The 25,462-nt window shown below is 32.4% G+C and overlaps 1 protein-coding gene across 4 annotated transcripts in view; it reads right to left on the reverse strand.

Moving 5' to 3' along the window:
* Positions 1-2,747: 2,747 nt before the first annotated feature.
* Positions 2,748-25,462, reverse strand: part of LOC106883250 (BMP-2-inducible protein kinase) — a 139,609-nt gene continuing 116,894 nt past the window's right edge. For all 4 annotated transcript variants that reach the window (XM_052966126.1, XM_052966123.1, XM_052966125.1 and 1 more), the window contains one exon: positions 2,748-14,195. In XM_052966126.1, the coding sequence (XP_052822086.1) occupies positions 12,499-14,195 (1,697 nt within the window). In that variant the 3' untranslated portion in view covers positions 2,748-12,498. The remainder of the gene's footprint in view (positions 14,196-25,462) is intronic.

Here is a 25,462-nt window from a genome sequence, read left to right on the forward strand (position 1 = left end):
TGTTTATGTGATTGTGTGCATGTGTTTAATCTTGAATACTAAAATTACTAACAAAAAAAAGTTTCTTTATAAGTTACCTAATTGAAACTAGAGATGTCTTAATAGTGAATATATAAGAATAACAATAATAATAATTGTTTCAAATTTATGTACAAAGCCAGCAATTTTGAGAGGAGAGGTTACTTGATACCATCAACACAGTATTTAACTGGTACTTTATTTTATTGACCATAGAGAGATGAAAGGCTAAGCAGACCTCAGCAGGATTTGAACTGAGAACATAAAGAGTCAGAACAAATATCACAAACCATTTTTCCCAATGTCCTAATTTTTCCCAATGTCCTACCAACTTGCCACTCTAATAATAGTTTCACATCTTGACACAAGGCCAGCAGTTTTTAGGGAAGGGATCTAGTCAATTATATTGACCCCAGTACTCGACTGGTACTTTATTTTATTGACTCCAAAAAGACAAAAGGTAAATGTGACCTTGGAAGGATTTGGACTCAAAACACAATGAGTTGGGGGAAATAGCCATTTTCTCTGATGTTAACAATTCAGCCAACTCATTGACTTAATAATAATAATAATAATAATAATAATTCTACTTTTGGCACAAGGTTATGTTGGCCTTTTAGAGGAGGGGTATTTCATTTTATCAATCCCAAAAGAATGAAAGGTGAAGTGAACCGCACTGAAATTAGAGCTCAGACTGCAAAGAGTTGGAAGAAATGTCACTAATGCAGTAACATTTCTGCCAGTTTGCTACCTTCAATAATAATAATTATTCTTTCTACTATAAGTACAAGGCCTGAAATTTGGGGAGGGGGATAGTCAATTACATCAACCACAGTGTGTAACTGGTACTCATTTCATCGACCCCAAAAAGATGAAAGGCAAAGTTGACTTTGGCAGAATTTGAACTCAGTATGTAAGGATACCTTCAATGATAATAATAATCCTTACTATTATAGGTGCAAAGCCTGAAATTTAGAGAGAAGTGGTTTAATCGATTACATCAACCCCAGTACTTAACTGGTACTTATTTTATTGACCCCCAAAAGGATGAAAGACAAAGTCAGCCTCAACAGAAATTAAACTCAAAACATAAAGACAGATGAAATGCCACTAAGCGTTTAGTCTAACACACTAATTCTGCCAGCATGCTGCCTTCTTTGGTTTCAAATTTTGGCACAAGACCAGCAATTTTAGGGATGAGGCGGGAGTCAATAACATCAACTCCAATGCTCAGCTGGTACTTATTTTATTGACCCTGAAAGGATGAAAGTCAAAGTGGACCTCAGTGGAATATGAACTCAGAACATAAAGAGCAAGAAATTCCACACATTAACGTTTCTGCATGTTTACTAACCTCAATAATAATAATAATAATAATAATAATAATAATAATAATAATAATAATAACAACTTCTTATTTAAGCAAGACCACAAATTTTATGGGAAGTGAAAAAACAGAATTAATATGCACCCTTTCTCAAGAGCATTAGTATCGAAAACAAAGGGATTTGAGTCAAACTGGGAATCAAAAATAGAGGTTTGAGCTTACCTTTTAGCTCTATAGTACTGATCACTATAATAATGATGATAATTTCTAATTTTGACAGATGCCAAACATTTTGTTGGAGTTGGGGTTGGGTAAGTGATTTGCCTACAGTATGTGTCAGATAGTTATCTTATTGTTTTATTAAATCCATGAAAGACAACATCACAGAATTTGAACTCTGAAAAGAGATGTAACTAAATATCACAAAGTATTTTGTTCAGCATCTACCAATTCTGTTATTCACTGACCTAATAATAATGATGATGATGATGATGACACCAATGATGATAAATAAACAGTGAATACAAAAAGGACATTTTGTAATATATACCAGCTGTGACCTGAAACCATATCATTAGCCCCAAAGGAAACAAGTAACAGCGTAACCAGCACTGAAATATCCTATGATGAAATAGCACAGTGTATTTTGAATTAGGTGAGAATTTCTTATAACAGTATGTTGATTTGGCATCTTCTCAGAAATGTACACCTGATTAATACTGGAAAGGATTTTTTTGTTGTTTTTTATGAGGTTTTTTTAAGTACAAAGATAAATAACATTTTTGTTGAGGAGAGAGATGAACTGAATTTCATTGGTAAACAGAAGTGGTTCAAGAAAAATCATTCATATATTACAAATAGTGGTTAACAGAGACCATTAAAACGTTGTCATAATATATCTAATTTTTTCCAATTTATGGTATTCCATAAGTTATTAAATGAGTTATTAAACTTACTGATACCAAGTGAGATGGAGAAATTGCATTTGTAGTTTTTATTTCACAAAAGTAAAACAAATTCTATTTTCATAGGGAATCAAGACAGTTGCAAACATGCTTTATCAAGGACTAACATCTATACTACTCATCAGGTTCAATAAAAGGTTAACAAATTGTGATGTTCATACTTTTCACAAATGGTACCATTTACAACTAGGGGGAATGAGCTATTGACAGTTAAATTTCTTGGCTCTGGATTTAATAAGATGGGAGCCAGTGACCCATCAGCAAGTAGACTGACATTATCAACCTTGCCAGGAAGAACATGGCTTTTTAGGCTCTAGTAAAGATAATATATCTAAAAGCCTTTATCTCTCTGAACTGCTAACAACAAGCAAAGGGAGTTCAGCACCCATTAAGATAACTTCTCTAGTGTTTGTAAAATGGCCCCATTATTTAGTTTGTTTGTTTGTTTTTTTTTTCTCTGGAGTGCAGCTTCCAACAAGTAATACAGTTTAATATCCCCTCCTGGCCCAAGGTACTTCTAGCCATGCTACAAGCACTTGAACCAGTCTTCTAGCAAGAGGACATCATGATCTCCCATTGCTCTGCCCTATGTGTCACCAGCTACAGTTCTGAATAACAAATAAAGAAAATCTTCGGTAGCAACATAGAGTTGTGGTTAAATTCTTGACACTAAACCAAGTGCACAATCCAGTTTCATTTTCTTTCTTACATTAATATTGCCAAAGTTTTTTTATTTCACACATTTTACAATTACAATCCTTTACTATCCTAATTCTAACCATTCAAGTGTGAAGTCAGAAGGGAGACTATTTTTGACAGTCAGTCAAACTGAAGCAAGCAGAATTATTTAACTTGTTAATGGCTCTTGAATTGACGTCAGTAAGACTTGACAATGTAGTCCATAGTTAAGCACCTTAACCTCATAATCATTGTGCTTCTATCCAGTTATTCAACTGTTCAATGTAGTAAATAAGAGTCAAATATTTTAAATCTTCAATTTTTAATAAATATGGAAGGTTCACCAAGACTCAGTTATCAATGCTCAGATATTGTAGTTTGATAAAAACTGATATTCCAGACTGCTTATTCTAATGTGTTGAACCTCTAGGGGCTCTCTGCAGCATTTGAACAATCACAACTAAGTTTTCCTTAAATACAGTTGACCAAATCTAATCAACAACAATTCTTACATTGAAATCATTGGAGTTAATTACAAACTAACAGCTAATGTTGATTATCAGAAATTAGGCAACTGACACTAACACACTTGACAGAAGTAATTAAAATACTGACTGATTAAATCAATTTATCAATTAAATGGACAAAAGGAAAAAAAAGAGTACATTGTTTAAAAGGTCAGTTGCATTTAAATCCCACCAAGTTTCACACAGTTGCTCATATTTTTAATACCATGAATACCAGTGATTCTAAAGAGCATCAAGAGAAAAGAAGCACTACCTCTCCACATATTTGCAATGCAGCAAACAAAAGAATAAGGGGGGTGCTTTTATCACTCCAACTTTGTGTTGACCATTTTACTTTTCCAGATTCTGATATAGTGAATTGATATTTATGATAAAGGAGACAACTTGGATTTGATTAAAAAATTTGATAATCTATAAATTATTTTGTGCTGAATCACATACTCCATCTACTCATCAAGGTATTTAGTTTCTGTCCAACTGTTCCCTCATACAAGAAAGGTCCAGAGAGGAACTCCTGAAGTAAAGAGTACTAAATATCATAATAAACTTAAACATACATTGTTTTATAAAATAAACACTACATGTCTACATGAAAGCACGCTAAGTTAATAAACAGTGCAAGTGGCAATATACTAAGCTATTAGACAGTGACAGTATATGATGTTAATAAATACTTTTCAATAAGTGAAATATATCGAAAAGTATTAGTAGTCCAGCATTGTATCCTAATGAAAGCAATGTTTAAGACAAGGCTCACAGAATATGTTATTTACACAGTTACGTATTCTGCATAATAATTAACACAAATTACCATAGACTCTGAAATTTTAAATTAAGGACCCTTTTCTTAAACCTTTATACACTCACATATTATCAGTTTTACTTTAGTTTTATGAACCCTTGAAAGTCATTGAATCTCAAGCCAAAGGGCTCTAATTTGTTCTCCATACAAACTCTGGCAGATTATCTATCAATAACAGCTTAGGTATTGCACAATTGTTGATTGACTTGTTGGGTTGCAAAATTTAGCTTAAATGCTACTTATGCCTCAACAATGAATAATTCCAAATTCATTCAATATGTAAAATATGCCAACTAGATTTCTGTTTGACACCTCTTTATTCATTCAGCTATTTTTCATTTCATGTAAATATGTGTGACATTAGTTTTGTTGGATCAATTATTTTTATGGTAAGATGCCCTTTCTATCATTAATCATTCAAACATGAAGAAAGAGACTGCTTTGTATCGCTCAAACTGAAGCAAGCAGTGAATATAGTAGTAAGAACTGGACTTATGACCATACAGTATCTTAACTTTAGAGCCATATAAATAAGAAATATTTTACATCTTAAATCTGAGAAAAGCATATTCAACAAAAAAGACAAGATGATCAATCAAATGATTATTTGAATTGTTTCTTTTTCCATAAAACCCAAGAGCTATATAATTTGAAGTTCAAACTCTCAGTGTAGCAAACTAAGCAATAAGGATAGCATAGCTTAGCTAGAACAGCCATTTTACCATTTTATTTTTAAAGGGTTTACATTCACTTCTGCATGCCTGTATGAATGTTAGAACAACAGATTTTTAGAGCTAAATACCCTTACTACTGCAAACCACTCAACTGTATAGGTGAATGAACCTAGTTTTGTTCAGTTGGGCAAACTAGACCAAATGTTTTAGAAAAAATTACTTATATAAGCCATCCACATGAAAAACAATGATTAAGTTAGTGCTAGCATCTAATGTAGGAAGCTTTAAATGCTGACCTAAAGTAACTATGAGATAACAAAAAACAATATTAATGTTTCATTAATATAGTTTTAATTATTCAAGTAAATATGGGAAAAGATTTTAGGCATTTTTCAGCCTTATTATGACTTCATCAAGAATCATAAATTCTAATGTGCTTGACGAAAGAAATGCTATGTTGCTTGCTCAACAATACAATGCAATAATAGTTAATAAAAGCTGAACTAATGACCATGTAATCAATAATCTAGTAGCTTAACTTCACAGCCATTGTGCCTCTTAAATTACATAGAGACTAACTTGATACTGAATATCCTACAAATATAGCACATAGACAAGTAGATTGCATCTAAACATCTCATCAGTTGCCACTTCTGTGTGTGTGTGTGTGTGTGTGTGTGTACATATAATACATACATTTGTATGTATTTTGTATATAGATGAATAAAACCAAGACTTTATTTGACAATACTAAAATTAAACTTTAAAAAAAGAAGAGTGGGCAGTTATTTTCTTAAATGAAAGTTGAAACTGGAATATCAACTTTTTGCCCAAACAAAAAAAGGGAAAAAGTTTTTTATAACCTATGACTAGTTCTAATTTTGTTGTGTTAGCAGGACACATTCTATTGGTTTGCATGCTGAAAAGGGATTTTTCACTTCTCCAAACATAAAAACTATTTAAAGAATTGTGACACATGTGACAGATTGACAACTCATGAAGCTCTGTTGTGAATGTGTGTGTGGTAAGCATCATAGCAGAACAAGAAAGTGAAAATATAACCTTTTCAACATTCAAACTGAGTCAAATGCAGCTGTCATAAAGACAGAACTGTTTCTTTGCTCACACTCTCCATACTAGAACTCAATGATTTCATAGTAGAAATATCGGTTTCAAATTTTGGCACAAAACCAGCAAGTTCGGGGGAGGGAGTAAGTTGATTACATTGACCCCAATACTCAACTGGTTCTTATCTTATTGACCCCAAAAGGATGAAAGGCAAAATCAACCCCAGTGGAATTTGAACTCTTAAAGTAAAGATGGATTAAATGTTGATAAGCATTTTCCCCAGCATTCTAATGATTCTGCTAGCTCACTGTCACATTTGTAGTAGGAATATTGTCATCATATATCAAAAGGATAATGTTTTTTGTTATAAAGTATCATTATTGCTTAATTTCTATAAGAATACATCAACATGGTTAAGTATTATTAATTACTAAAACAGCAATATTGAAATTGCACCAAACACACAAAAAAAAAAAGAATAATGCAACTTGACAATAAGATTAGTTGAATAGTTGAAACTATGTGAAATCTTATGCCTACAAATATGGACTACAATATTACTTTTGGCATAGAACATGTTGCACATTTGTAAAAGTCCAATATCACAGCAACTGAACTTAAAGTTATATAAAATATTAACCCTTACTAGTATACCACTTGCAAATAGATTTTCAATTTAAGTATAATAAATAAAATATTAAAAAAGAAACATTATTCCCTTTTCATTATCAGAGGACCTCTACACCATGAGCAAAACAAAAAAGATAATGATAAAAATAAATAAATCAAGAGGTATTTTACATTATCAGTTTTTCATAATACTCAAAAATAAAATGCTGATAACCATGAGAAATTCAAGATCTAAATAACTAAAATGATATTGACTTACACTGTGCTGAACTAATTGTGATTAGACCAGATGTCTAGAGAGTGTGATGTGCTATAAAACAGACTAGCACCTTTACTATAATGTACTTGCTAAACAAAATCATATATATATATATATATATATATATATATAAACACGCTATTATATACATATATATATATACACATATATAAACACACATACAACATTTTATATATATATATATATATATATATATAAGTGGTGTGCGGTGACTTTTGACATTGGTCATGCAATGAATATGAAGGTCAATTGAAAAGTTCATAGGCTGATCAAAATTCTCTCATGGAATGTGACCAAATGAGATTTAGTTTTCTACATAGACCCCTCCCCCTTGAAGCCGACACACTTGTTCCATTGGTATTGCAGTGCTTGAATCCCATTGGTGAAGAAACTTTCATCCTCCTGGTAAAAAGTGATCAACAGCAGATATGATGACATCATCACTGTGATACTGGTTCCCAGTCATGTGCTTTTCATGTTAGCAAACAGATGATAGTCAGATGGGGCCAAATCAAGAGAATAGGGATGGTGATCAACTAATTCAAAGCCACAGCCAAGCATAGCAGGCATTGAAACTAAGGACATGTGTGCTGGAGCATTGTCCTAATGAAAGAAGACCTCTTTCATCAGTTTTCCTGTTGGCATAGAACACTCCATTGACAAGGTGGCCCTTTTGAAGATAATCACAATGTCAAATAACTGAGGTCATCACCTTCCCTGCAGATGAAACAACCTCGGTCTTCTTTCGAGCAGATGAGGAGGGTTGTTTCCACTAGATGGATTATCTTTGGCTTAAAGTGATGAACCTAACACTCATCATGAATTATGATACATTCAAGAAGACCAGCTAGATCTGCCACAAACAATGTCAGATTTTTCTGTTGTGTGATCAGTTTGATGTGCTTTGATCAGGTGTCAGAAGATGTGGCACTCATCAAGCATGAATCTTCATCATGCCAAGTTCATTGTGCAGAATATTCTCAACTCTCTCACAGGATGTGCTAATAACAATGGTTATTTGATTCATAGTCAATCGCCTGTTATCCATTAACATGTGGTGAATGATCAATGCTTTCCTTGGTGGTGGCAGTTGTGGGATGTTCAAACATTGGATCATCTTCAAGACTCTCCCTTTCCCTCCTGTAATGTAGCAACCATGTCAGCAGGAATGTCCTTGGAGGTTAAAGCCTTTTTCTGAAAATATGTGATAACACCACAATGCCAAATTTTATCTATTTTCGAGAGAAGTAGCTACTAGTAGCTTTTGAAGTCTTCTTTGAACAGTCAGATGTCAGTTTACCTGAAAGGAAACAATGCAGTTCTTAATATGTGGAGTTGAAATGAATGCATGCAAGATTTCTAGCATTGCTCCTTCATAGTCAGCCTATGAAATTTTCAACCAACCCTCATACTTATCGGTTGAGCTGATTCATTTTTTAAATTGTTTAATTAAGAGAACCAAATTAGTTTCATAATATGGCCATGATGGTCGCTGTTTTAATGTGTTTAAAAATTTCAGAAAAGATGTACAAAAAATTATTTACATACCTCATTTATAAATTAATTCAGTTCTTTGATCTTTTAGGGCAAAGATATTTATTACACTGTCAGAGAAATCTTGTTTTAATTAGTTTTTGAAGTAAATATTTCAATTGATATATAAGAGCCAACCCCGAAAGTCTGGTTGTATTTCTTTGGTAAGTTTTCTTTTCAATGCAGAAAAGGACAGCTCTACAGGGGCAGTTATAAACAGAATTGTCAAAATAAGGTTGCAAAGATTGAAGAGTTCTGGCATTGCTTCTATCATATCATTGATGCATTAAATTACTCACACTGTGCTTTTTAAAATCTTGCATAGAATACAAAACATTTAATTCACTCTGAAATCGTATTATGTCAAAAAAACTACCGTAAATAGTTTTAAAAGAAATTTTTTGTGATATTCCTCACTTTTGCTGAAATTGAAAAGTTCTATGAATATGAATTTAAGCTTTTCTAAGGATGAGCATTGCATTTTTAATTGGTCAGCTATTGTGTCAATAATGTTGTTATAGAGCATTCTATAATACTGTTGGAGATCAATAGATTTATTCCTGGATCTTTTAATTTCAATTGTTGCATTGATGCCATATATTTCCCCTAACATATCATAAAATATTGAAAAATTGAGTTTTATTTTCAAGCACAGTTCTAGTTTTATCTATTTGCTCTTTACAATATACTATGTCATGACTTAGTTTGAAGGATGTAAAAGAAAATATGTCACTAAGTACTTCTGATAAAAATAAGAAATCGGGAGCTTTTAAATTATGTAAGAATCCAAAAGGAGAATTTATTGTGGTCTCATCCCATGCTTCAGGGCTTTCAATGATGTCTTCAAAAAGGCTGATTATGAAATTACAATTTTCTTCTATAATAAGAACAAGACATGAGTAGTAGTTCCATCTGGTTCCTGTAGCTTTTTTTAACTATGCTATCTAATAAATTAGCCCTTTTAGGTAATTTCATAAAAAATGTACCCAGTTCATTTATGGCAGAAGAAAATATTTTGCATTCTTTTATAGCAGAGCATGCTTGCAAAAGAACTAAATTTAATGCATGAGCACAACTATGAGCAATGATCACACATTCATATTTCTCTCTTACTTTTGACTGCAACCCATTTAATTGTGCTGCCATTGCAGTGGCACTTTCATAGGTTTGTGCAATTAATTTGCTTCCATATGTCTGTGTTTCAATGCATTTAAAAACATCTTCAGATAACACATTTGCTGAGCGATCTACTCTAACATCATTAAAACCGATAAATCGTTTTTTAATAACAAAATCTTTTGTAACAATGTAAAACAGTTGACAGTTGTGAATAGTTTGATACATCAGATGTTTCATCTACAACAATAGCTACAAATTTAGCCTGCTTCAGTTCATTTTCTATTTCATCCAACAAAACTTTTTGAACTGCATCAATCAAGTCATTTTGAATTCTGCTTCAGAGACCTGAGAAAACAAGCTGTATCGAGAAAACTTGCCAATTGTTTTGTCATATTTACTGATTAAATATATAAGAGTTCTTTACAATTTCCATGATTATTGGATTTTTGGGATTCAAAATGACCCCGAAATGATAATTCCTGGCTACTGAGAAAAATAACTGCACTGATCTAATGATAATTCCTGGCTACTGAGAAAAATAACTGCACTGATCTAATGCCACAGAATGGTTTTGTTTCGTTTATCCTCTTCATTATGCTGTTGTATGCTCTGTTTTCAATACGCATCCAACTGCAAGTCTATCCAAACATTCCCAAATGTTTTAAAATCTATGAAAGATTTTATACATCTTTGAGGAAGTTCATGTGTTGCATGGCCATATGTAGATTATTTAAATCATCGTAACCATTATCATTTCAAACAGTTTTTTGTAAATTAAGTAACAAGCATGGCTTACAGAATAACTTATTTAGCTTAACACTTCCAGTTAACCATTTTTTCCTTTCATATAGATTAGTGTGAAATTGTCAAATACATTTCTTGATGGAACGTCGCAAGTTAGGTAATTTCAGCATTGGTCTGCTATCATTTATAATTAACTGTTTCCTTTCAAAGTCTTTTTTTGAAAAACTATTTTTCAAAAGTTCTTCTATAGCACACATTTCAGTCATTAGGATTCCTATTTCAAAAGTTCAAAAGATTTTATAATTGAAATATATGCAGAGGTGTGCATGTGTGTGTGTGTGTGTGTGTGTGTGGATTGAAAGTCAATTTAAATAAAATGGAAAATAATCTTTATAAATCAAGGAAGCAACAAAAGATCCTGGTCAAAAGGGAGAAAATCCAACTTACATTGGACAGATAATCCCAAAAAGTCCAGCAATGTAACAATGGACATTAGATATCAAAGATAAAATAAATAACTTTGTTCCATTGGCAAAATTTTGGTCTTTAGTAGCCTGAATCACAAAACTAATCTGACTCACAAAGAATTTTGAAAGGGCTTTTATTGTTAGACTGAGGTCAAATGGTCAAATCCATTCAACCATGTGGTCAGTCTTTAGCAACACCAATTATAAAGAACTGACAGAACATAGAGAGAGGTATTGGCAGATAGAGAGAAGAGACCAGAGACAAGAAACTTCATGCATTTTTAACAATGCATGACCTTGAAACTATTTTTAATAGAATGAGAAATGAGGTCAGAATAGAGCTGTCTTCAATAATCCAAGTAAGTTAGTTTCGTTTTCAATGATTTTGAAGACTTTTTGGTATAGTTACAAATAAATTACATTATTAAATTTATTCTTGATTTATATAAAAAATAAATGGCCATGCAATGCATGACTTGCATAGCTGGAGCACACACTGCTGAGATATATATATATATATATATATATATATATATATATATATATATATATATATATATTATATATATATATACACACATGCACAGGCACATGTGCACGCACACACATGTATATGTGTACACAGACACATGCACATACACAATATAATCAAAACCTTTAATTGCAATTAATTTCATCATTATTTTCTATACAATGCTATGTTAACCATAAAGAACATAATAAGTATTAAAAAAATCAGGATGAAACTAACCACTCTAAAAGGTCTTTTTATTATATGGCCTTGAAATTAGAAATAAAATTATGGTTATATCGCGATGTATATGTCTTGGACCCCAAATATCACACTACAAACAAATTTTCACTCTATGTATATATGCTTCAACTTAAAATACATTTGTATTTGCAACAATTTGAGACTTTGCCCAAATAAAAAAAGAAAATATCAAGCAAGAAATATTAACAATTAGAAAGAATACCCTTATTCTTTCAATCAGTTATATTGTAATGTGCTTTTTTTTTTTTTTTTTTTTTTGTTTTGTCTTTTTCTTTGATTCAGTTACAGATATGACTCAATTTTAAGAGACATGTATGTAACTTTGTACTGTATCATCATGCAATGAAATAGAAAGCTGAAAGAACTCTTAGATGATGGTCAATAGCAATTCTAGAATTGTTCAGTTGTTTGTTTTAAATTAGCATACAGTTACCAGTCCTCTTTCATAGTGTTCAATTTAAAAACAAACAAAAAAACTTAAAATAAAGCAAATATGAATATATATTTCAACGTAATTGCCTATTTTAATCAATATATTAACTCACTTCTAAATGAATGGGGAAAAAAGAAATAAAAAATATAACCTTAAAATAATGATAATAATAATAATAATAATAACAACAACAACTAAGAATCTCTAGGGAAAATAGTCAACACATTTTCTCAAGTTAAAATTCTAAAGCTTGGAAAAAATAAATTAACTGCCTAATAGAACAGAAACAATTGAAAAGATGTATTTTTTTTCCAAGAAGATTCAGTCGAAGGCATTAGTCAGCACATTGGTGATAAAAATTTACCTCTGTGGACTCATCAACAATATAATACAGCATTTAGTCACAACCAATTAAAACAAGATACACATTTCATTTCTGTGAGTTTATCAGAACAGTTTTAAGGAACAGGAAGCTTCTTCTGCTTCATAGTCTCTCCTGATGAATGACTTGACTTTGGATAGGAAGAGTGACATTTTAGGGGTACAGAAGGACTTTTGGAACTGACAACAGATTTCCCTTTCTGGTTTAAGTCAACAGTTTCTAAAGTTCCATGATCCTCATCTGCTTCCAACTCATCATCAAAATAACTCATGTTCGAAAAGGCTGAACTTGAAATATCTCTAAGGCCCCTTCGAAATTTTGACTTGCTAGGTTTGGAATGTTTTACAGCACTGGCTGTGTGAACAGTAGTCCGAGAATCAGTAATTTGCCGAAATACATCATCTTCACTCGATGGACTTTCCATGAAGTGATGATCATGAGGTTCAACAGTTTGAAAATCACTTGACCCCAACAAACAGGAATCTTCAGATTGTAAATCATCAATTGGAGAATCTAATTTGATCATGTCGTCATTGCTGCTGCTGCTGCAGGCACTTAGATGGGTTTGGGAGCCACTCGGGTAAGTGGAAGGCATTTCAGAAAATGGTACAGCTCCAAAAACATCTTGGCTTTCAGTAGAAGATGGCAATGAGCTACCCTGACTAGGGGAACTGCAAACATCAACTGGTGGACTAACTGTATGTGAATGGTAGCTGTGAGGTGGTTCCACAACTGACACAAGCTCCTTAACATCATCTAAATCTGGAGTAACAGCACATGACGATGGTGCTGTTTGAATGGAACTGGGAGTCTTTTTATCATTAAATGGAGCTTTGGAAAAGATCTCTTCGATGGTATTTGGTGGGGTTTCAGGGGTGGTCAGGGCAAGAGCAGAGCTACTAGTTCTACTAGCCTTTGACCCTCCATGAAGCTTATTACTAAATTTACTTCGAAAAGGTGCTTGGGAAAATACATCTTCAGAAGTCTTTGATAAGAAAGTGGCAGAAACAGAACTTGGTATCACTGCACTAATAGGCCGTCGCTTAGTTCCACTTTTTATTGGAAACGGTGCAGCTGAAAATACATCTTCATTAAATTGTCCCAGAACAGACTGAATTAGTGCAGCATCACTTCCAATGTTTTCTTCACTAACAGTATGTCGTTTATGTTGAAGATTGCTGCTTTTAGATGTCCCTACATTTGAATGTACTTCCTCTAATTCATCATCATCAAGCAAGGGTTTTATACCATACTCATGACCAACAATTCTGTCTTCATGGTTCTCTGATATCTGATAATGAGAAACAGATAAGTTACTAGGAAAATTCCGTGTCATTTTCGATTCTTCATATTCCTCAAAAGATTCAAAATCTTCTTTGTGTTTTGAAGGCTTTGCAGCACTTGGTCGACTACCATATTCATCATCCAATTCCTGATAGCTAAAATCAGCAGCACCTTTATTTATAATACCTCCATGGTAATCTTCAGAACTAGAGTCAACAACTTCTTTAGGTTGGATAGCTGGTTTAGTTGTAAGTTTCTTGCTTTTTGTTTCTATACGCTTCCTCTCTTTCTCCCCATTATCATCAACAAGTTGTTTGTACTTCTTGCCAGTTAAACCCAGCGCCACTTTTATTAAAGTGTTGCCACCAAATAGTTCATGACATTTTCCAGTTGATTCTGAGTTGAAATCAATAAGATCTTTTGTATGCTCAAGTGCAACATCTGCTGAACCTGTACTATGGCGCCGTGGACTTTTGTGCACCAGATCTTCTGGAAAAAATAAGAGAAGAAAAGAAGAAGAAAATCAGTTTTAAATACAAGCAAAACCACGAGAAGGAAATGAATACATAAAATACATATAAAGCAAATTGATTAAAAAAAAAAATAAAAGCAGAGGAAATGTGATAAATGTAAAGGAGAATGAAAATGAGAGATAAATAAATAAAAGAAATAAATAAATAAAAGAGAGAAATTAAAAGATAGAAAAAGTGACAAGGGAGAGTAGTGATAAAAAAAAATAGGCAAAAGAAATAAAGAAATTGAAGCAGATATCATTTTAAATCAGTTGCTGAAAATTTTCAGAAATGCTATTGCTTTCATAAGTATTAGCAGATGTATGCAAATGTTGAATGAAATTTTCTTCATCTAAAACAAAAGCATTGCAGAAAGAAAACAATAAATGCAAAGTTTTATGAAATTAAATTTTCTTAAGAAGTACTTAGTAAGAAATATAGCAAATTAGCGTTTTCTTACCTACATGGTAAAAAGGATAAAGACCCCCTTCAGTCATGGATGACTATGGGATTGCACCTAGAAGGTTCTCCTTCAAGGAACAAGTCCAGGCTAGGCTGTTTTATGGAAGACCGGCAGTCTCCCATACATACTAACCTCTCCTCTCCACACAACTGATGTTACCCAAGGGAAAGGCAAATGCTGATACAGCTCAGCACCAGTGATATCACAACTCATTTCTATAGCTGAGTGAACTGAAGCAACATGAAATAAAGTGTCCTGCTCAAGAACACAACACACAGCCTTGTCTGGGAATCAAACTCACTACTACATGATTATGAACCTGACACTCTAATCACTGAGCCATGTGCCTTCACACTACATGGTAGTTCATATGAAAATAACTAAATTGAAAACAAAAGATCTTTTGTATATTTTAATGTCTTACTTTGTAACTTATTTTAATTGTTTAATCTTTATATCATTTCATTCAATACTGGGTATCTAAAAAAAAAAAAAAATAGAGAGTAACAAGAAAACTTATGAAAAGTAGAGAACCACTATCAAATAGTTTAAGAAGAAAAACCTTGGAAAGTATCATGTTAATACTTTTTATTAAGAATGGAGAAAAGAATTTCATTGTAAATGTAACCACCACCACTACCACCACATGAATTCAACAAAATAATATTTTTATCAATATATAACAAATACCAAGACAATTTTATATTTAAACACATTAATATCAGTAATGGTTAATGATTTCCTTTGATAAGATACATATGGTCAATTACTGTAGGAGACAGGTTTTGTTTATTGAATTTACCACATTATTATAGGTATTGTTTTGTCAATATCAAAAGGATGGAAAGTAAATGTGATTTCTGAGCCCAGAATATTAAGATACTGAAAATATACTATAAAATAGTTTTACTTTCTCACCTACAAACACCACAAAATACTGCAACACAACATTTCAAGAACAACAATAGGACAGTAATAACATAAACAACATTTCTTAATTCACAATTTTTTTAACAGTTGTTAAAATTTAATTAATACAATTTTTTTTAAATGACTGTTTTCATGGCTCAAATACCTTATTGTCACAGAAGCTAAAACACTCTGTGGAATGAATGCAGAAGTTTTCCTTATATATTTATTTTGTTCTGGTTTCAATACTCTAGTTATGATATCAGTACTATTAGTATTGTTATCATCGTCTTTATATGCAGCAATAGCACTGTCATTGTTTCAAATGTGAGAAACCTTTATTGTAACAAAGTAAAAGAGATGAAGACAGGTGTGGTTGTTAGGTTAAAAAGTTCACTTTATAAATACATGGTTTAAGGTTGTACTAAAACCCTGAATTCAAGAAAGCCTTAGTAACAAACATGGTAGATGTGAACTATGTGTGAGATATAAACTGTGTAAAAAAGAGGGAGCTTTCTTGTTTTTAATTCACTAGCTAGTTGAACACTACCATCTGACCCTTCATTACCTTTATTTGAGTGCATTTTCTTGCAAGCATTCAAGATAGGTTTCCAGTTTAGAGATAATTTCTCCCCTTCCTCACACCAGTGTCAGAGGCTCTGAATAAAGACATGAGCACTGCTCTTTCTCTTACTATTGATAAAGAAAAATACATACATTACAGAATGCCTTATACCTTTAAATTTTGAGACTAACTCTAAGCAGGGCTAAATTTGTCTTCATCTGCCAGAGATAGGTAAAGGGCATCAGAGAAGTAAGAAAAAGAGAGAGTGTAAGTGTGTGCATTTTTTTTTTAGTAGTTAATTCCATTGATCTTATTCTTCACTTACAACAACTGCCCTAAAACCTAGTCACTAGAAATTGTTATTTTAAAAATAAACTATTGTGGAATTTAGTAGAAAGCACCAGTATTTTGTTTTATACTCCCTTTAGTTGCAAGTTCAAGTTCTGACACATATTCAATTTGCTATTTATCCCTACAATGCTAATCAAATAAGTATTTCTGTAGTTCAACCAAGTACACCTCCAACACTACAAAATTTGACCAGTGTCTTGTTAAAAATAAAAATGTTTTAACCATTATTATATTAACATATGTTGGCAAAAGCAGCAAATGTCTGAATACAAAATGCCTAGCTTTGTCTCTAGCTTCTTACTTCAATTTCTACCGAAGTTAGCTTTCTCATCCAAAGACAATAGAGTACAGTATCTGTAATACATAGGATCAATTTAATTGACAATCTGCCCACTTCTTAATGGGAAAAAATGGGTTCTATTCCTTATTATAACAACACAGAAGACCATGAAGTGCCACAGGTGGTAATGTACTGCAGTAAATACTTTACCACATACACGTTTGCCCCTCAGTGGTTTGATTTCAAATACTAATGGTACTGATTTTGCCTTTTGATGCATCTAATTTTGAAGTAATCAATAGCTATATAGCTTGTGCAAAACAACATTAATAATTTCAAACTTTGACATGAAGCCCCACAACTGTAGAGCGTATTTGATTGAATCAACTTCATTACATGGCTAGTATCAACATGAGTCACTGAAGAACTCTCTACTAGTCATTTGGTTTGCTAGAAAAGCAACCAAATATCTGTCAATTTCTGCCCTAAAAAAAGAAACTGGATAATGTAATCCTCATATATATTATGTCTGAATTATATCAACCTCAGTACTTGACTTGTACTTTATTTAATCAACTCTGGAAAGATGACAGACAAAGCAGACCTTAATGGGGTTTAAATTCAATATAAAGAACTGGACAAAATGCAGGATATTTTATTCCAATGCTCTAACAATTTTGCCAATGCATCATACCATACGTTATAGTGATTTCTTTTATTGACCACAAGGACCCAAAACATTGAGGACAATACAAGCACACAAAAGTGAAGTTTACATTGAGTAAAAGCAAGTCAACAAAAATAAAGAATATAACAAGAAAAAATTTCAACAAATGTTCCCAGTAAGGGGAAAGACCACTTAGGCAATGTATTCAAAGGAAAATATCACAAAGGCCAGAATTATTCTGTCACATCCAAGGCATCCAAAGTGCTCTCTCCTGGTTTCTTTCTTCATACTTAAAAATGCATACTCAATGTAAGCTCATTCACCTTCACCTATCTTTTATTAAATATACACTGAAAGATAGCACTTCTTTCTAGCTTCATATTCCTCTTTAAGTGTTACTAGAAAAAGGAAGGTATGCCAATTTTTGCCATAAACTTAGATGATAGATAAATCTATCCTATGTGTGATAGCAGCTGTTTAGCACAAGCCCACAAGCTGGTATCATTAGCTTGTACACATCATGGACAGGTTCAACTGTTGGTATTGCTGCTTCCATGACTAGAGAGCTTATCTCAAACAGCTGATACCTGCTTATAATAGTCCCCAGCTTGAAAGTCCTCCAGAAAAGAATGCTCAGATTGTTTTCATCAACATCCAGAGTTGCTCCGAGGTCATCATCAATTGGACCCACCACAGAATGCACAAGTTGTTTTCCCACCAAAGGCACTGTCCAGCTAGTAAAATACTCTGAATGCCTGACAACATTTTATTTGTCAAATACCCAACCTCAGTCTATGCTTAACTCATTATTGCAGCTCAAAGAGACAAGTTGCACAAAGACATGTCACTCAAATGTCACCATTTTGCCTTCATTTCTGTTTTCATCATCACAGTCATATGCTGGTGCATCAGCTTTTCAGTGCATACCTTCACATCATTAGCCGTAACATTTCAAAACAGCCACAGAGTGAGTTAGGCAACTGATGGATTTCCTAACTAGCAGAACCTGTAGTAGTAGTAGTAGTAGCAGCAGCAGCAGTAGCAGTAGCAGTAGTAGTAATAGCAGTAGCAGCAGTGATGGCAGAAAAGAATATATCAAGGTCAGTATGTTAGTGGAACTCATATTTTAGAGAAAATAAACAAGATACATGGTAACTTGACTTGCTAGACATAGAAGCTAAATCTCCAGTAGGAGAAAACAGTTGATAATTCCCGATATTTGATTGATACTTTTATCAAATCCAGATGAATGAAAGACAAAGTTGACCCATGTGGAAGTTGACATAGAGATGTAATATAATACCCGTCTTTCTGGCTGTCACCCTCCAATTCTGACCCCTTACCACTCTTAATAGTCATGGTTGATTTCTGATGCAAAGCTACATTTTTCAAGTTGAGGTACAGTTAGTTAGCTTCTCTAGTTGTAAGATGAAGGGTGATAATTGAAAATAACTTCTATTATTATCAGTCCTATTTTTTCTATAAAAACTATGCGGTCATAATTCTTCTTCAGTATTATTTTTTTACAGCCCTTTTTTAATAATGATCACTGTCATGGTCAGAAGAGAACAGTACTTTCAAATATTGAGAGAAGGAGAACAAGTGTTACAGAGAGCAACAGATGTAACTATGATGTGTAATGTGGAGTTACTTGAACTGAACCTAATACTTGACTGGTAATTAATTTAGTCAATTGCAAAGGGATGACAAGCAGTGTCAACCCAAATCTGAACTTTAAAATAAAAAAGGGACATAACTAAATACAGATTCTGCAATCCATCACTCAACACAGATAATCAATAAATGATAAACAAATCAAGTTCTCACACATAGATACAAGACTATGGACGTTTATGGGAGAGTTATAGGCAACTAAAAGAACTTCAATGCTGGCTCAGTATATATTTTATCAACCCTAGTAGGATTTGAACTCATTATAAAGAGGGAATTACTAAATATTGTTTCTTTTACTACACTACATAATAATGATATTCGATTTCTTTATTTTGCAAACAAAGGCAATAAAAAGAAATGATAGCATAAAAAAAAATGTAGAAAAAATGCAATCTATGAGGCTCTTGGAACTAAATCAGGTGACAAGAAAAAACTGAAGGAGTATCTGGTTCTCAAGCAAAAGATAAAATTGGTCAAGATAAATAAAAAAAAGAGTGGAATAGCTGCAGTAACCCAGGTTGAATTTGAATGAAAAGGGATACAAATAAGACATGTAATCTTGTGCTCTAGTATTTCTGCCATTCTATTACCTATAGTATATAATTCACACTCTACAATAATTTCTAATTTAGGAACAAAGCCAATAATTTTAAGAGGAGAAGTTAGTCAATAATACTGACCATCCATCTCATGCCATCACTGAAAACAGATTTTAAATGTCATGATGAAGATGATGATAACTGACCCTAATACTCAACTGGTACTTTATTTTGCTGATCTCAGAAGGATAAAAAGCAAAGTTAACTTTGGCAAGATATGAATTCAGAATGTAAAGAACTGCAAATACAGCTATGCATCTTGTCTGAAGCTCTAATAGTTTTGCCAATTCTCCACCCTTCCCATAGGCACAAGGCCTCACATCTGGCAGAGAGATTATTCAGATAAATCAATAACTAGCACTGTTTTATTGACCTTAATTATAATAACACTGACAGATGCAATAACATACATTTTGAAAAAGAAAGAATTTTACAAATAAACGTCATCACTAACATCATTGTCTACATACTCATTTTTTTAATGCTAGTGCAGATGGCAATCCAGTATTTCTAAACAAACGTAGTTCTGCATTAATGCAATTTACATTTTTTTTTTTTTTTTATGTAAAAAGATGTATGTCTATTAATGTCATCACTGAAGAATGAAACTTGTTCCCATCTAACAAATAAATTTACTGAAATTGATGACATATATGTGACTTCAAAATATAGTGTTCAAATAGCAATAACTATTCTTAAGTTAACTCTTACTGGCCTATGGTAATTGCTTACTGTTTGAAACAAATTTCACATTTGGTTGTGGACCATTATAAAATGTGTAAAAGGACTTGTACACAAAAACACACACACAAGAAAGAGGGAGCAAAATGCTCTGGAATTTATGTGTGACAGAAATCAAACAAAATATGTTTGATCGTTTCGTGATCAAGTTGCATAACTTCCTATGTGACAGTGGAAGGGACGTAACTCTCATAATGATATTGGCATTAGGTCATAAATTTGTAAGGAACAATGACAGCCAATCCAGTATACTACTATTTATTTTGTAAATCCTAGTGAGCTGAAAGGCCATGTCGATCCCAACAGATTTTGAACTCTGAGTGAAAAGGATGTAACTGAATACTCTAATTAATTTTTCCATTCCACTGCCTCCTTGTTTATTTTTTTAGTTGCTGGGTTTGGAAGAGGGTACAGTACCAATGGTTGTCACAGGCCCAACAAGACCAGTGAAATTAATGCTACTGAAGATCCTTTTGAACTATTACAAGTCAATATCTATGAGAAAAAATATGAACAAAAATATTCCAGAGGTTGATATTCTGAAGAGTTAGAACTAGCTGTAATGGTTAATGTGTAGCCTTGGGAGATTGGGTACAATAAGGGTGATGAGAAGAAAAGAAAGATAAGTGAGTGAAAAATGTTTGAGTAGAGGTGACATTAGCCCACCTAGTTCCAAGAAGTAGGTGTAGATAAGGCAGAGAGAGGGTACAACATGCCTGTGAACCAGAAGCTGAAGTATGACTGTATCTTTATGCTAATTATTTGAATGGTCCCTTTCTGAATGCTGTCTAGGACGTCTATGTACAACAGAACAGTGTCCTAAATGTGAGATCAATACTTCATAATGTGTCTCACTTGGGCTTCACAAACTGTCAATTTTTAAGGGGTTAGGTATTTTCTGGCTCTGAAGAAATAAGCTAATCATTGGGATGCAGTTCTAACTATGTTAAGAATGTGTTTTTATATGAGGATCTCAGAAGAGATCCTCAGCATAGATGAGATTCAACATTTGGAGTGATCAAGAGGACTCTATAGTAACATGCTGTTTATGATTAAGGAGAGTGTAATGAAGGTTTTCTTGATATGAAGAGCATTTTTGATAATAGATTAGAAGAGCAGTAAAATATATTAATACCTCTACATGAAGATCTCAATATGTCAACTTCACATCACTAAAAATTAAATAATATGAATTTTTCCCCATGTTGATAATCACTAGTGTCATTGAATATCTGACAGACTAAAAAAATATTTTTGTTTGTTGCTTTTTTTTTTTAATAAAAGGAGGGTCATGATGTTTACTGTTTACCTACTAATGACAGGGTCATAAGACTCACCACCATAGCAATTATGTTATGTTTTTGAACTAAGTTTATAACAATGCTGGCCCTAATGGAGCAGACCTACGATGAAAGGCATTCAAACTATGATCATCCTGTCTTTTGGGATATTTAAGAATAGATTATTCAACATGTGTTTCTTGTTCTTTTTTTCATTACCAGATAGGGGGATTCTTGGTTGCAGTTACTAGCAGGTTGAGTTACTGCATACAAGCTCTCTTGTAGGTGCTTCGCTCTGTTTAGCCAATAAGGACCACAGAGTTCACTCAAGTGATTACATATCTTTTAATCAATCGCTGTTAATCACACAACCAGCTATGAAAAGAACAATTGTCTGCTCCAATGAAATGAATGCCAACCAGGCTAACATGAAAAAAAAATGGAAACAAAAACGTTTTAAATATCAATTTTGCAAAAACTAAATAAGAATCTAATAAAATATCAGTCAAAAGAAGGGAAGTAATTCAAAACTTTAAAACAAAGAAAAGGAAAGAAAATAAAGTGGTAGGAAAGTTGTAAAATGAAAACTAAAGAAGTAAAGAACAAACTGTATTATTTGTGTTTGAAAAAAAATTTATTTCCACTTCGAAACTACATACAAACGAAAAAAGAATTCAGTCAATGCTTTGCAAGAATTGGTCATAAAAAAAAAAGAAGAAAGAAAGAAAAAGAAAAAAAAAAACAGCATTTTTCAACATGGAGTGTTTTAATCAACAGTATAACATTTATAAAGATTTTACTATTTTGCTTATCTTGCTACTTTACTAGATATTGGTGACAGCAGAGTCAATAAGCTCTTTGATTGAAAAAAAAAAATGAAGAAAAGGTTTAAGAAAAAAAATGAAAAAGAAAAAGAAAGAAAAAGAAAGCTCACCCATATTTGGGCATCACTAAACACCAAAACCCAACATCACATAGTGATATTCAGAGATTTTTGTATCGTTTAAATTTTTATTTTGGCATTTTTGGTTTTTGTCTTTTTTCTTATTTATTTTTTTTTAATTATATAAAGAAAATATAGGGACAGTGTGTACAGGGCAGGGTAGTATTTAGTAATTAATCAGGAGTTAGTGCAACCAAATCTCATCAAGTTCAAAATAATTTTGTGAGGAAAGAAAGTGATTCTTTCCTCCTCTTTTGACTTAAGGGAGAATTCTAGTTTTAGTTTTGGAGATATTTCACCTGGCTTTAACAGTTTATAAATTTAAAAAGGACCCCAACAACACATCTTTTTATGAGTGTGCATGTGTGATAACTGTATATTATTCCTGTTTTACCATAAAAAATTTAGGAAGGGAGGGGAACAGAAATTATCCAATTTTTTTTTATTTTCACTTGTTATAACTATGTGTGCATACATATGTATATATATTTACACAAACATTTGTGCACAGGAATACACAAGGGTAAATATACATACACAAATACAGAAATTTCTCAGGGAAAACTTCCTCAAAAGTATACACAGCTAGTTGGCTAGTACCCAACCACTCTATGCCTGTCTCTCTCAACATTTTTCCTCAGACATTTTTCCAGTCATAAAGAATTTAAATAATGAATATGCATTCATCTTGCTGTAATTTGTGGACATCATGTATAAAAAAAAAATCAAATCCAATTTCTATTCTTCAATGATCACTTTTATTCAAATCAAAATTTTATATTTGAACTGGTTTCAATTTTTACCTTTCTTTCAAATACCCATTTAAAAAAATTAGCCACTTTAGCCCATATATATATATATATATATATATATGTATATATATATTTATATTATAAAAATATATTTTTTTTTCAGTTGAAAGTATCGCATATTGCATAATTTTGTAGAAATATTATTTCAATTTATACAGCATTTATTTATTATTATCATGAAAATGCTTTATTTATTTATTTTTTTATTATTTATACTCAATTTCTTATTCAATCTGGACATTTTTAAAATGGATGAAATGTGATACTGACAAAGGACTGGATGGAAAATAATACATGAAGCTCTTTGAAGAAATAACATTCTTTAAAACAATAGTAAAATAAGGAATGTATAAGAATTTATAAAAATAGAAGCAAAACAGAAGAAAATTAAGTAAAGAAGAAAAAATAACAATATTGTTAGCTATCAAAATATTATTTACTTTAACAAATCTACAATTTGGTTGAGAATCAACATTTAACACATTATTATGTTTATAATTTTAGTGATTGAATGAAATTCCACATACGAGAAAGGGCAAATGCTGACATTAGCTAAGCAGAATGTGAAACAAATAGTTATGTCGAATTGTTTATTTATAAAACAAATATCTATTCTGTTCTGTTTAACTACACATCTGATATTTGGAAAGAGGTCATGTTCAGTATATTACTAAATATTATTAGTTTTAAAGCCTACCAAAGTTCATTCTAGCCTTTCATTTCAGTGATAGAAATTAACAAAAAGAAGAATTCTAATTTTTTCTTGTACCAATCAACTGTCTCACTTTCTCTTCCCTACTCCCTTTACAACAGACATTGTGGCTAGCATAAATGAAGATAAGAACAAGAAGAAAACTCATATGCTGATCAATAATGCCAAAATTCTGGCTGCCTTGTTTACACTAACTCAGACAAAATACAAAGCAGTGACTATAAAATGATGACTATAAAATAGTAAGTTGCACAGCAAACTGGATGAAACACAAACACTGAATGAAAACTTTTAACAGTGTAGACCAGACTAGGATTGGCTACAACTATAACAAAATCACATACAAGCCAAAATACAGTTGGATAAATCAATAGGATAGTGAACAAACCAAGAAAATGATAGCTTATATCCTTTTCCTTAACAACTGCATTGTCTTTGGCCAACACACTACTTAGCTCACAAACAGCATAGTTACCTAGATGTGAGCAGGTAGCAAACTCATAAGATTCAAAGACTTCATTAGCTTACAGCATGGTTTAACACCTGCATATTCTATCATGGGGTGTATGATTCAGTGGTTAGAGCATCAGGCTCACAATCATTGGGCTGTGTATTGTCTTTGAGCAACACACTTTATTTAATACTTCTCCAGTTCAGTCAACTGTACAAATGAGTTACGTCACTGATACCAAGTTGTATTGGCCTTTGCCTTTCCCTTGGATAACATCAATGGCATGGAGAGGGGAGGTTGGTATGCATGAGTGAATACTGGTCTTCCTTACCCAGACTTGTGTCTTGAGGGTAACTTTCTAGGTGCAATCCCATGGTCATTCATGACCGAAGGGGGTCTTTATCCTTTGTTCTATCATGAAGTAGAGAAATGTCAAGCTCCCTGCTCTACATTCACTACCATCATACTGTTTAATCCTTTGTAAATAATTGCAGAATTTGGTAAATGCAGAATTTGGTGCTTGAGTAATTCATAAAGTATTTTCAATTAATGAAAAAATTTATACATGCATGCAAATAACATTTGGCTGTTCAAACTGGAGAAAGAGTATTATTTGAAACCAATTACCTATTATTTGTGAATCTGCAGATAAGATTCTTTTATTGCCTGAAAGCTTACACATAGCAAGAAACTGAGTAGTAATGGAGCACTATTCAGTTTCTTCTAAGTAAACTCTTACATATATAAAATACATATGCATATATATATATATATATATATATATATATATATATATA

The sequence above is a fragment of the Octopus bimaculoides genome, chromosome 3 (assembly GCF_001194135.2).
Source record: "Octopus bimaculoides isolate UCB-OBI-ISO-001 chromosome 3, ASM119413v2, whole genome shotgun sequence".
NCBI classification, from domain to species: Eukaryota; Metazoa; Mollusca; class Cephalopoda; order Octopoda; family Octopodidae; genus Octopus; species Octopus bimaculoides.